General features: G+C 46.1%; 1 protein-coding gene across 2 annotated transcripts in view; it reads left to right on the forward strand.

Moving 5' to 3' along the window:
* trpm3 (transient receptor potential cation channel, subfamily M, member 3) overlaps positions 1-11,300 on the forward strand; it is a 105,571-nt gene extending 94,271 nt beyond the window's left edge. The window contains exons 18-27 of one of the 2 annotated variants that reach the window (XM_068738792.1): positions 76-279; positions 2,565-2,705; positions 3,747-3,875; positions 4,296-4,547; positions 6,032-6,206; positions 6,634-6,762; positions 8,224-8,371; positions 8,669-8,862; positions 9,322-9,454; positions 9,710-11,300. In XM_068738792.1, the coding sequence (XP_068594893.1) occupies positions 76-279; positions 2,565-2,705; positions 3,747-3,875; positions 4,296-4,547; positions 6,032-6,206; positions 6,634-6,762; positions 8,224-8,371; positions 8,669-8,862; positions 9,322-9,454; positions 9,710-11,300 (3,096 nt within the window). The remainder of the gene's footprint in view (positions 1-75; positions 280-2,564; positions 2,706-3,746; positions 3,876-4,295; positions 4,548-6,031; positions 6,207-6,633; positions 6,763-8,223; positions 8,372-8,668; positions 8,863-9,321; positions 9,455-9,709) is intronic. The other variant, XM_068738793.1, reaches the window with a different exon arrangement.
* The last annotated feature ends 2,288 nt before the right edge of the window (positions 11,301-13,588 follow it).

The raw sequence follows: 13,588 nt of genomic DNA on the forward strand, positions 1-13,588 counted from the left end.
ATTCTGGGGAGGAATTTCTATCTCATGACGATTATAATAAAGATTCGTTTGTCCTGCTGCTTCCTCCCCACCCAGGTGATCTTAGGGCTGCTTCTCCCGCCGTCCATCCTGAGCCTGGAGTTCAAGAACAAGGATGAGATGTCCTACATGCCCCAGCATCAGGAGGCCTACCTGCAGGAGAAAGAGGAGGAGGAGCCTGAGAAGCCGGTCAAGGAGAAGGAGGAGGAAGACATGGAGTTCACAGTAAGATCTTACTGTGAGACGCAGTACAACTCCGTGGTGAGAGAACCCACCTCAGCCCCGCATCTCTGACCCAATACACACAGCCCAATTTAGACACTTGCTTTGTTCAGATTTTGAAGCTGGTTGTTCAACACATAGTCCAGATTCTGAGTAGACCAATTGTATGAAGTTGTTTGTGTCCTCATGAGATGTCGACATGCACGCACACACTTACAGTTTTACACACACACATACTTGTTTCTCTATTCCGGCCGGCTGGATACTTCCCGCCTAATCGGCCTTTCCTGTTTCTCATCGTCTTCAACAAAGACATGTTCTTGGAGTTGTAGCGTCTCAGTCTGTCGCCGCCTGTGGGTTCCTTCGTGTATGTTTCTTCCTCCATCTATCTCCTCTCCCGCTCTTTGGTTTTCCTTTGTCTCCAGACCCTTCTCCCTCTCTCCTTCTTGCTTCTTTTGCTTCTGTGTTTGTGTTGCTGCCCTCTCTCTTTGCCTCTACTCTCTCTTCTAGCTCAGTTCCAATTGAGGTACAGTACTGTATGCGAGCCGATTGCTGCCCCTCACTCTCTTCCATCGTGACGGTGGCTACCACTCAGCATGTCGGCTGCTGAGCATGGGATGCCCAGGCTCTTGCGTTATATAACCCTGTCCGCCTGCTGCTGCAGCGCTTAAATCACGCAGAGTCTGAGCACCTTCTCCCGGCTCACAGTGCAAGAGTTGGTCCATCTACGTAGACGTGGATGTACAGCAGGATTAGGACGCATTCCGTTTCAATCCAATCATTTCCGGAGATGCCGTTAAGTGATTGGACCGAAATTGGACGCCTTTCAGCACCACTGTACATACTCTCCATCTGCATTGAGCACAGCCAGGAAGCCAGAAGAAAGCTTCAGAAAATGGGACTATTTTTGCTGATGCAGTTCTTGAGGCGCCGACGTGTTCAACAAAGAGCACGGCTACCTAAGGATGCCTTTGCAATAAGTCCTTCCTGTTGTCCTGGCTTCTGACTGTACGAATGCACCCTCAGATAGTTATGAATCATGCAGAGATTCATACAGATAATACCCAGACTGCTTCACCACGGAGGGAGGTTGTATTGTCCTATCCTCAGACGCTTACTGATCGGACAGCGTGCATGTTCGTTGCAGCTGAGGCACGGTGGGATTTAAACCCAGGCCTCTGATCCTTGTAGAGAGCCTCGGACAAAACTTTGTTTCACATAATTGAAAAAGGAATAGAAATCCTCTTATTACTTTTTTTAGTGAATGTTTCATCATTACAGTTCCAATACAGACAGATTGAACATTATATCTTTGCGCAGGGCCGCTGTGTTGCCCAACAGAGACTGAACGCAGTAATTACACGAGCATGAAAATATTTCAGGCTCAAACTTAAGCTATAAAACAACTTTAATTATTCTAGATTCATTTATTATTATGATATCCACTACCATTTCCTAAAGTTTTGCACAAAATACTGAACCGAAAGTTGATATTTTGTGAGGTTTGGTAGGAGTCAGGCACGATTGATTAAGTTATGGTGTAGCCTTTTTTTATAACGTTCTCAAACAATTCAAGAACATTTTCTGGACATTTTCTCTTACTTGGCAAAGCAAAAACAAAATTGAATTCATAAAAAAAACGAAGCAGCCGTGTTTGACTGAGATTTCAGTCTCCATTCTGACACGGTGTTAAAGCTTCCATTACTGTGTTTTGCTTTGTAGGGTAGCACACGTGATAACATACAATACAATCCCGTGGCTGACCTCCCTCAGAGGTCTGGTGTTGCTTCGACATTAAGACCATGACCCATAAAAGCAGTGGCCGCCCAGCCCTCTCATGGATTGAAATGAGATATCTCTGTCTTATCTTTACCCTCTTTTTCCTGTCTCCTGTCTGTCGTTATCTCGTCTCTCTCCTGCCTCTTAATTGTTGTCTGAGACACAATCCATGAGTGTCCCTGTCTGCATCATACTCTGACCAGCATTCACCCAACACCCCACCTCAAACACACATTTCACATTTTGGAATGATAACATTGCTTGTGCTTGCTTCTTTTGACGATGATATTGAAGATATTCAGTACCCATATTGTAACCCTCTCCTCCCCCCCCCCCCCCCCCCCTTCCCGTTTTTCCTTGTTATTCAAATCATCCATCATTCCACCTCACACACCTTCATCGACATCGCCCCATCTCCTCCTCCTCCTCTGCCGTCTTCCCCATTCCTCACACTTCCCTCATCGTACTCTCACCATCCTTTTATCCCTCACATATTTCACTTCCTCCATCGCTCCGTGTGGGGTTCGCTTTGCCCCCTCCCCCAGGCGATGCTGGGTAAGGTAACCACAGAGGCATCCAGAAAGAAGGCTGTGGAGGAGGTTCAGAATCGCCACCGCCTCATTCCCATGGGCCGCAAGATATACGAGTTCTACAATGCACCGATTGTCAAGTTCTGGTTCCATACGGTGAGTGGAAGCTTCAGCGCCGCCACCTACATGCTTCTCCTCCCGCTGGCACTGTCGGCGCTGACTGTGTTTCTGCAGGATCATCAATTTCCAGCTCCCTGCCGTTAGTCTCTACTAACACAGTGCGGATATTGCCATTAACCTGCTGTTCCACCCTGTCATTTCCCAGCTTCACTGGGGCGGGAAAGGTTTTGCTCAAATAAGATGCAATGGTGAGACAAAGAACAAAGAAAGAGATGACAAATCAAACAAGGAGGCTTTATGTTATCCGTGTAAACACGCACTGAAACCTGTGAGTGGAGGACTATTACAATAAATAAATATTATTCTGTTTGGAAGGCTTACTTTTGGAGTGTTTGCACACAGTGTGTTTAGTCCGTCTCGTTTCTGCTAATGCTTACGTGTGTGTGTGTGTGTGTGTGTGTGTGTGGTATTCGATATGAACACCTCGTCTCAGCTCTTTCAATTTGCTTGCCCCGTGAAATCATCTAAAGTCACCAGAAGGGATTTTGCTGTTCATTTATGCTGAGGATATTTTTTCCCCATCATGTTTTCTCCTTCCCGTCCCTCAAGAAAAATATTACGAGTTTCTGTATTACACTTAGATGCGGCGTTTTCTTCTTGAATTCATTCACTAATCGCTGAAATAAAATAATCAAAAACCTGATTCATATCGAGGACATTCAGGCCGGTTAATCTTAGATGGTTGAACTCACACTGTGGGGGGGGGAATAAAGAAGCGTTAGCAAGCCTTTATCACGATGAGCAGTCGAAGAACTGCAGGCAGAGACGGTTAAGATGTTTTTAAATAGCCACAATCAAAGTAACTGTACTTGAGGGATATTTGTATTCCAAGTGTGAAAGTGCAGCAGTCGAGTGTCCTGACATCAATTATCAGATCTGAAAGACTGCATGAACGTGAGCTGGAGCAAGGGTCAGTTGGAGCAGTAGCTCATTGCAAAGTGGTTCCCCCAGAAGCCGTTTGTACCAACTGAACTCTGCCCCCCCATGATGAGCATCTGCTGTGTGTTTCCTACACAGATGGCGTACGTCGGCTATCTGATGCTGTTCAACTACATCGTCCTGGTCAAGATGGACCTGTGGCCTTCTTCTCAAGAGTGGATCGTCATCGCTTACATCTTCACCAACGGCATTGAGAAGATGAGAGAGGTATACCGTCAATCCCAAAGCTCTCTCGAACAAACCGTGAATCGATTCTTTACCGCTTCTCGGTGAACTGAAGATGCAAACATCCCGCTCATCATCATCAAGCAGCTCACGAGCGAGATAGAAAGCAGTCATCACTGAAGGAGAGGCGAGGTAAAGGGAGAGAGGAAGCTGCAAGAGGTTTGTGAAAATGAAGGCAAGGCGATAGAGATGGAAAGAAACACAACAGGAGAACATTTACTTTGCCCTTGATGTATTTGAAGTGTGACGCGCGCTAATCATTGGGTTGGCCTGCAAAACCATGTCAAACAGCCCATAAATGCCCCGATTGGTGAGCTCGTACTGCCCCCGAGTGGTGGTCTGCATACAGTGCGTTTATTTTTCACATCCTTCCGTAACTCGTTCCATCCAACCGTCCTCCAGATCCTGATGTCAGAGCCGGGGAAGTTGTTACAGAAGGTGAAGGTGTGGCTCCAGGAGTACTGGAACATCACGGACCTCATGGCCATCCTGATATTCTCCGTGGGAATGATCCTGCGCCTCCAAGAGCCGCCGCTCATGAGCTACGGGCGGGTCATCTACTGCGTCAACATCATCTACTGGTACATCCGGCTGCTGGACATCTTCGGGGTCAACAAATATCTGGGTCCCTATGTGATGATGATTGGCAAGATGGTGAGAAAAGGCAGGGGTGGTGTGTTTGTGTGTGTGTGGGGGGGGGGGGGTGTTTTATTGTTCCCTGCCATGAATGAAGCAATTGCGTTGCAGAAATGGGGTTTGTTTCTTATGTTTTTTTGAATATTTTATATGAAACTTTCTACCCACAACAACCAAACACTGGAACACTTTTGCAATTTGGTGTCGTTAATTGTGATTTTTCTTTTTCTACATTTCCATGGTTACAGGTTGAACTCGATGTTAACATCCTCCATGTCCAGGAGAGGAATTTTAATTATCTTGGATTTGAACTTTGGACTTTTTCTCAGATGTGCAATTATCAAGGACAACTTAAATATCGTATTTTTTCTTCAATGAAATTCACGCCTGCGGGGATCCTTAGTTTATCGTGCTTGTCCTTTCCTATCGATGGCATCACTCATAATTTCGATTTAATTTTTTCCTCACCTTTATGTTCCAGCCAGTGTGATCCAGACTGATGGCAAGAGTTGGTCAAATTTGATCAGTCTGTGGTGTTCAAGCTCGCTCCTAATGAAGCCTCATGATCTGATCTCAAAGAGCACAAGATCAGAGCCTCCGACACACACATGAAAGTAACCCGGAGACGGGTTCAGAAGCCCAAATCTGTGCGTCTGACGCAGGCAGTGGACGGATAGAGACAAACTGTCTGTTTGATATGAAAATCAACAATTGCACAGAGAGAAAAAGCGAGTTTAAAATAAGACCATTTCTGAGGTGTGCTTCAGCTTTATGAGGCCTGAATTAGTCGGAGATTAAATGGTTTTAAACAATGAATGGAAATTTGACACAGAATAGACGTAGAAATATAAGGAATAGACATAAATAGGGTAGAGGACTTCAGGTACCTCGGGTCAACAGTGCAGAGTGATGGAGAATGTGGAACGGAAGTGAAGAACCGTGTGCAGGCAGGCTGGAATGGGTGGAGGAAAGTATCAGGTGTGCTCTGTGATAGGACGAAGGGACAGGTCTACAAGACAGTGGTGAGGACAGCCATGATGGACGGCTTAGAGACAGCGGCTCTGAGGAAAAGACAGGAGGCGGAGCTAGAAGTGGAGGAGATGTAGATGCTGAGGTTCTCCTTGGGAGTGACCAGGTTGGATAGGATTAGGAATGAGGCAATGACAATAATCATTATCCATCTGGAAAGTCGGTGGTTGGAAGGAGGAAAGAAAGAGGGTTAGAACAAAGACACATATTCACACAGACAAACAACAACATTAAGCAACAACAGACACAAACAACACGGAGAGCAAAGCGGCTGTTTGGGTTTAGGCCGTCATCTGACCACCGTTCATCAGAGCTGCAGCTCGTAGCGACCCCCCCCCATTCTTGCTTTGTCCCTCATCCACGCTTCATCCCTTCCTTTGTTATTTTATCTTTGTTATTCTGTAAATATCCAACAACTCTTCTGTTTTCTTCTCGCTCACCCTCCCCTCCCCTCTTTGACCATCCTCCTTCAGATGATCGACATGATGTATTTTGTGATCATCATGTTGGTGGTGCTGATGAGTTTCGGGGTGGCGCGTCAGGCCATCCTCAACCCCAACGAAGACGCGTCCTGGATGCTAGCCAGGAACATCTTCTTCATGCCTTACTGGATGATCTACGGCGAGGTGTTTGCTGACCAGATCGACCGTAAGTCAAGGGCCAGAGTTTCAGAGCTTTGAAGGACATTTGTATGTTTAAATTCTACAAAATACATTCCTCTTCAGATTTAACATTGTAAAACAACTTCTTTAGAATGCCTATTAAAAACACTCCACCACAAGATGAGTTGCATTGTAGGAGGGAAACTCGTCTTTTGGTGTCGTCATATACTTGCATAAACTTTCTGTCAAGTTAATCAGTCTGTCCGGAATCTGTTTTGTCTCTACGTTATTTCTTTACGTCATGTAGAAGAAGTTACTCAATAAATCCGACTGCGAGTGAGAAAATGTCTTTGCGCGTGAGAGTGCATTTGTGTACTGTCCTGTTGGTGGAGCATATGACGGTGTGCACCAGGATGTGAGCAGTGGCCCAAAGAGAAGAGATCTGAAATAATGTTTCTCATTCTTTGTTTCAGATATGCATAGTAGGAAGTTACAGCAAAGGCTGAATGAAAAACTCTGGCTGGCCGAAAATAACTTTCGAACTCATGGAAGCTGGCGTAGTAGTGGTCCATCCCACTTTTCCCAGTGCAGTCAAAATCCCAGTAAATCCATAGATAACAGACTTAACCACCTATCCCACCTCTCCTTCATCATCTTTGCATTGCCACCATGTCATGCCCACTCCTACCGCGAGAAGCCACTCGAGAGGTGTGCATGCGGCTCTAAGGCTAAAGTTGCCTGTTTGGTATCTTGGGTTAGCTGCTACATCGGAAAAGCATTTGATTTAAAGAGTACGACGGCCTCGTATCACGACAATCGATTATCCAGTGGCTTTACCTAAAGCTCTATCTTCTAAGCAACTTTACTCTTACAAACTTTGACGCTGGCTGGCAAATGGCGCCGTTACATGGCAGCAAGCGCTTTTCAAATGTTCAGATTTCTTTTTTTTCCGGTCAGTCGCCGCCGCATCAAGAGAAACTATCAAAGTTTAACAGTTTGATATTCCCTTGATGACTCTTCCCCGAGTTGCTCCATGGTTAGCTTCATTTGAAAAGGTGATCCTGCCATGCTAACACCATCTGGCACAGAAAACATATCACCCTCCCCCCCTTAACGTCAGCTCGGCTTCTCATTGGAGCAACGTTGCCGAAATATTTACTGCTGATATGGCCAAAAACATTTTAGCATCAGGAAGTATTTATCTTAATCACACTATGCTGGAATAAAAACAAACATGCACACAGAATATATTTATCAGCCACCTTTCATCATCTGCTACCTGTTTTTTCACGTGGTTCAGTTGTCAGAGTTTTTAATCCAAATTCTTACAAAGGTAAAACTTAAAAAAAAAAAGAACCCAGAAAGAATTACTTCAGTTCTCTGTCTTTGGGCTGCATCGTGTGAAACAATTGAACATGGAGCATTGTCGAGCATGACTAGAATGAATCTCAAAGGCAAACAAACCAAGAACAAATGCTGAATGTTCCCCAGATAAGCAGTAGCAACTGAACCATCACAGATGGAAAAAACATTATGTTTCCGAATTGCATTCCAGATAGACCAAAGCAATCAACCATTGCTGAATGAAGCTATGGCGCACATATGTGACAATATATTTCAAACATCAGCCGCATGTTTAAATATATTGGGAACACAAGCTGTGATGAGATGTGATGATTGCATTTTCTCGTCTTTTATTTCCAGGTGCACATTTCCAAACATGATCCCCAACCATTCTAGAGCCCCCTCTTTAAGAAGCATAAAACACAAATTATGCTTCTTTGTTTGTTTGCAGAATATGCTGTAATGTTTTTGTTTGTTTGTCGTGTCGTCTTGTGTACCTCGGTGTGCAGAATGTGGTTGAATATTTCGTGCGTTCTCCGTTTTAATTTGCTCAGGTTTTATTTCATTGTAGATTTATATAAATATTTTATCCTCTACGTGTTTGCATGATTTTCTGGATTGTTTTGCATCAATTAATGGTGAATTCTAAGCTCTATCTGCAGACACGTGCAACTTGGCGTTAACTTGTGTGTGTGTGTTTGTTTTGTGGCGCTGTGCAGCCCCCTGCGGGCAGAACATCACCACAGATGATGGCGTGGTGGCCCTGGCCCCCTGTAAGACCGGTGCCTGGATCGTCCCGGCCATCATGGCCTGCTATCTACTGGTGGCCAACATTCTGCTGGTCAACTTACTCATAGCTGTGTTCAAGTATGTAAGCTTTACACCTGATAGAATATGGTCATTAGTATTTGGATATTGCAGTGCTATTTTTTTGTGGAATGCAAGTATTCCAAAATTACTGTTTTTACATTACCTGCACAACCGGAAATGCATCACATAAAGTCCACGTGTCCGTATGTTAGACAAAAAAAAAACAGAATGCAGATGTGTCTTCCACAGAGACGTCGTCATGCTAATGATCTGTTATTACACCTGTTATTACACCTGTTATCACATTTCGTATTTACAGTATATTTTAATTGAGTTGACTGTCCTTCGTCACAGTAACACATTCTTCGAGGTGAAGTCCATCTCCAACCAGGTGTGGAAGTTCCAGCGCTACCAGCTCATCATGACCTTCCACGAGCGGCCGGTCCTTCCTCCGCCCCTCATCATCTTCAGTCACATAACCATGGTCCTCAAGCATCTGTGTTGTCGCTGGCGTAAGCACGACGATGACGAGAGGGACTACGGACTGAGTGAGTGGCAGACGAATGTGATGCACTCTCCACGCACACACACACACACACACACACAGCGCCGCTCGCTTTACAAGGGTTAGAATCTTCATGTAGGAAATGGGGTGCCACTCTTCACGTCATCAGTAGATAAGTTATATCACGTTTAAGATATTATCACTATACATTTATAACACAACCACACAGCTGGAAATCAGTCTCATTTAAGATGCCTCTGTTTGCAAAGAATTCTAGAATTCTCTGCCAAACCATTTTGAGCCTACGTCTGAAAATGCTTTTGATCGAAAGGCCGTCCAGAGTGCTAGGTGCCATTAACCACTTCATCCCCTGAAGAAACGGAACACATTAGGGGGGCAAATGCTAGTGCTAAAGGGAGAGCTGGGATTGGCCCGTCTCGTCCTGTCAGTCAAATGGTTAAACATAAAACTTATCGGTGTCCTCCGACTCTTTGATCCGTAGAACTTTTTATCACAGAGGACGAGCTGAAGAAGGTTCACGACTTTGAGGAGCAGTGCATCGAGGAGTACTTCAGGGAGAAGGACGACCGGTTCCACTCCTCTAATGACGAGAGGATCAGAGTCACCTCAGAAAGGTCAGACGCAGCTGTGAGGAAGACTTCTGTCTGCATTGGATCTCAAGTCGTGAGCCTGAGGAAGACTGTAGTCTGAATACGTCCAGGGTCTGTCTCCCAGATAGAGGGAGGAAGAGGCTTAATATCAAACATTGATGATATTCTCCTCTCTTTGGGGTTTCATTGTTGTGGTTTTGAGTTATTCTTTCAGTTTGTTGCTCTCTCTTTTTACCTCCGCCATTGCCCTCCGTTAATCTCTCCTTTCCTCTCCATCAGGGTGGAGAATATGGCGATGCGTCTGGAGGAAGTCAATGAAAGGGAACACTTCATGAAGGCCTCGCTGCAAACTGTCGACATCCGTCTGGCTCAAATGGAGGAGCTGATTGGACGGATTGCCGTGGCGCTGGAGCGCGTGACGGGCATCGAGCGCGGGGAGGTCAACAAAGTGCGTTCCCGGACTTCATCCGATTGCACAGACTCCGCGTACGTACTCCGCCAGGGTGAGTGTGCAGAGGCGGCATACATCCTGCGTCAAAGCAGCTTCAACAGCACGGAAGGCAATGCGTACCGCCTGCAGGAGGCTCTGGAAGGAGCCGCGGAGGGCTCCATGTCTCCTCCTTCTCCTACTGGCATGGCCACGCGGACGAGAAGCCACTCGTTCTACGTTGGACTGCGGGGCGTCGAGCGCACAAGCGGACCCGAGCGGGCCGAGAGCTTCTTCAAGGAACGCTCGCTCAGCCTCCACAGAGCCAACAGCTCGCAATCAGTGTCTTCAGGCGCCGCCGCCAAGGAGTCTAAGCCCCTCCCTTTGGCGACACTAGCGGTCTCGCAGCAGCACCGTCCGTCGTCGTGCATTGATATCTATGTCTCCACTTCTGAGGAGGTGGGGCCTGCAGAGGTCTTCCTGGATCCTCTCCGTGTGGTGCCGCCACTGCAAAGAGACTGCTCGCTGCAGTCAGACATCTTGGAGACGGTGCTGCAGGGAGGCCAGGACTTCTGCAGCGTGGGCGACAAACGCTCGGAGGGCGGCGCGGGCAGCAGCGGAACGGCCGGAGCCATGTTTGACGACAGTGCGGCTGCCGATTTGTCGCTGTGCTCGGCCCACCTCTTCCCGGACACAACTTTACCTCCTTGGGACACAGAACCTTCCCCGCCTCCATCAGCGGGGATCCTGGAACGCTCCAAGAGCAGCCGGTACCTGTCTACGGCTGGCACGTCCTTCCTGGACGAGCCTCCTCTGGTCAAATCGCACAGCCTCGTGTTCACGCCGAGAGGCTGCTACAGCGGCGTGGGGGCGGGAGTCCAGGTCAAAGCCGCGGAGTACACCAGCATCACTGACTGCATTGACACGCGCTACGTTTCGGCTCCATACACTCCCCTAGAACGCTCAAACTCCCCAGGAGGATCCACTTCGTTCCCCTTCGATAAGCCGCCAGATGTTGCTTTGTCTCACCCGGAGCGAGAGGCGGAGCTTAGTCACACAGAGTCTGATCCAGAGGACCCCGAGGACCCTGATACCCCTCATCTAGGGGGCCTTAGTGGACCCAGTGGGGCCCCTTTCTGCTCCCCCCTCTCCAGGATGGAGCGAGCTAACAGCTGCTCCTCAGACGACTCCCATCCTTCCCTCACGCTGGCCCCTCCGCACCGGAAGAGCCTGTCAGTGAGTGAGAGGATGGAGAGGGGACCGGGTCTGGGGGCAGACAGGGGGCCTGGTCCAGGGGGGCGGGTTCTGGCAGGAACCAGAAACCCCTTTCTCAGGAGCAAGTCCGGAGCACGGCCTGAAACGGCCAAGACTGATAGCCTCTCCATGAGGAAACTGGCTACTCCGTCGGCGTTCCGCAGCTTTGAAAGACAGAATTACACGTGACAAGAACACCGGTCGGCACATTCACACGCCGATAGGCCCGGAGAGGAAAACTGAAACGAAAGCAGGGTGAGGTTGACTGTAGATTCCGATCCGGAACTGATCTATAGTTTTTCACTTAAGTTCAAAAAAGGTGATACAAATTTTGTTCCGTTTGCGACCGGAGGGCAGCTTTACCCTGGATCAGGAGTCAGGCGGAGACGGATGGGGGGTGGGGGTGAGAATGGTGTAGGGGTCCTATACTGTACACCAGTCGAAAACAAAGAGCTATGAATCTCGAGTCGTTTTTAACCTCCTCTTGTAGCTAAAGTAACTCTCGGCTCTCTGGGAGCTGTGTTAAGGTGTGTTTTTATTTTACGTCTTCCGCCCACCACTTTGGCATCGAGTAGGCAACTGTCACTGTGTTACATCACATACCAATCACACTAGTCAGGGAAAGTATGCCGTTGCTCCTGTTTGGTAGAAAAACTGTCCAGTTTGTGAGACAAAGAGAGCGGAGAAAGAGGCGGCCACTTCATTTTGTCATTTCGAACCGGGCATAAAATCATCACCGTTTGCAAAAACCCGTGTTTCAAATACGATTTACAATCCTAATTACACTCCTTCAGGCCCCAGCATTTCCTGCTCCCTCACATAGGAATCAACCAAATGATGATTGCAGCACCACGGCAACAACTTACCTCTGGTTACATCAAACAATCAATAGCTCCTTTTCAAAGGAATATCGAATTTGCCTTTAATTGTCTCTGCATTTTCTTTTATTTTTTAGCATTGCTTATCTACAAAGCTGTTTCTATTTTGACTATTTCAGCTAGAAAAAGTAAGCAGCGACTCCCGTTGTGGATTTTAAATGGCCCGGTGGGGAAAAAAATGGGTTTAATGATCAGCTATTGGTAACGAGCGATAAAGTAAAAGAGGCAATGTCTGAGGTTCGTGTTAGCGCTGGAGTTGAGCCGTGAATCTACAACAAGCACCATGGAAAGGGTTGAATCAAGTGCATGTTGACATCACATGCATGTTTTCATGTTTGCACACACACAGCGATTTCATTTAATGCTACATCTTAACTCTTCTTTCAGACCTCATCCCTGAGAGCTTTAATAAGTGCGGTTAGAAAAGCCCGGGGAACAGGAGGGTGCCGTGAATCTGCCGCCGAGGCGATGCTTGCTGAGTGAACTTAACGTGAACCTATGCCTGCACCTTACGCTCCAGGATGCATCGCTCCCACGTAGCCCCGCTCTCCTCCCTTGGTTTTTTTTTGCAGTCGCTTTATCTTTGCAATGCTTTTTTACATCCAGCTACACCAAAATGGATCCGTCCTTTATCTGTTCCATGTCATTCATTTGCTTTTATTGCGTTCAAAGCCAGCCACTGCAAAAAGATTTTACCCAGCGATTAAGCCCATTAAAGAAAAGTTCCTAAAGAAGGAGATATGAATTTATGTCATTTAAAAAAGAATTAAAAAAAAAAGCCTGTCGGGTATATGCAGTCTCACTTTTAGACTGGTATGCATTCAAAGCGACCGGGATGAGGAAACGACAAAAGCCAGATCAGTGTTTTTAAATCGCTCTTTTTTTATTGTCACGGAGTCTGGCGGAGGAGCCCACTCTTTTCTGATAGCTTTGTAAAGATGACATGAAATTAATATATAATGACAAATACAATTCTTACTGATTTTTTTTATATTTGTTTTATATTTCCTCACATTTCAGTTTTAATCATGTTGCATTTTTTTTAGATTGATTCTATTTATTGACATTTTCTTTCTCACTATTGATAATTACAGTAAATGCCTGTTTGAATTACAAAATCAATATTTATATCTTCTCAGTGATATTTTTGTCGAACTTTAAGTATTTTCTAATTAAGCTTTTAAATTTAATAAACGATGACCATTGACATGCACTAAAATGCTGATGTATTATTTATTAAATAATAGGATTGTCTGATATACTGTACATTTCAATCACATTTAAAGTATTTAAAATAGTTTTTAATTGTATGTTTTATCAAGATGCTCATGAGAATTTTCTACTGTAAGGTTGACATGCAATACACAGTGGCCAGAATACCAAACGTTGGGTGCCTTTCGGGCATGCATGGAGTGTGCCAGGACTAAGTGATCCAGAAATCTGTGAATTTTCTCTTTATTTTTTGCGTCTCTCCACGAATCATTGAGCCTAAATATTTGTGATTACTTTCTGCTTGTATCTTAATTCATCCTCTGATCCTCTGGATGAATTAAGAGTACTAGTTTAAGAGTACTAGTTTGCCCGATACTGAGATCAGCT

Source organism: Brachionichthys hirsutus, chromosome 4, assembly GCF_040956055.1.
Source record: "Brachionichthys hirsutus isolate HB-005 chromosome 4, CSIRO-AGI_Bhir_v1, whole genome shotgun sequence".
Taxonomy (NCBI): domain Eukaryota; kingdom Metazoa; phylum Chordata; class Actinopteri; order Lophiiformes; family Brachionichthyidae; genus Brachionichthys; species Brachionichthys hirsutus.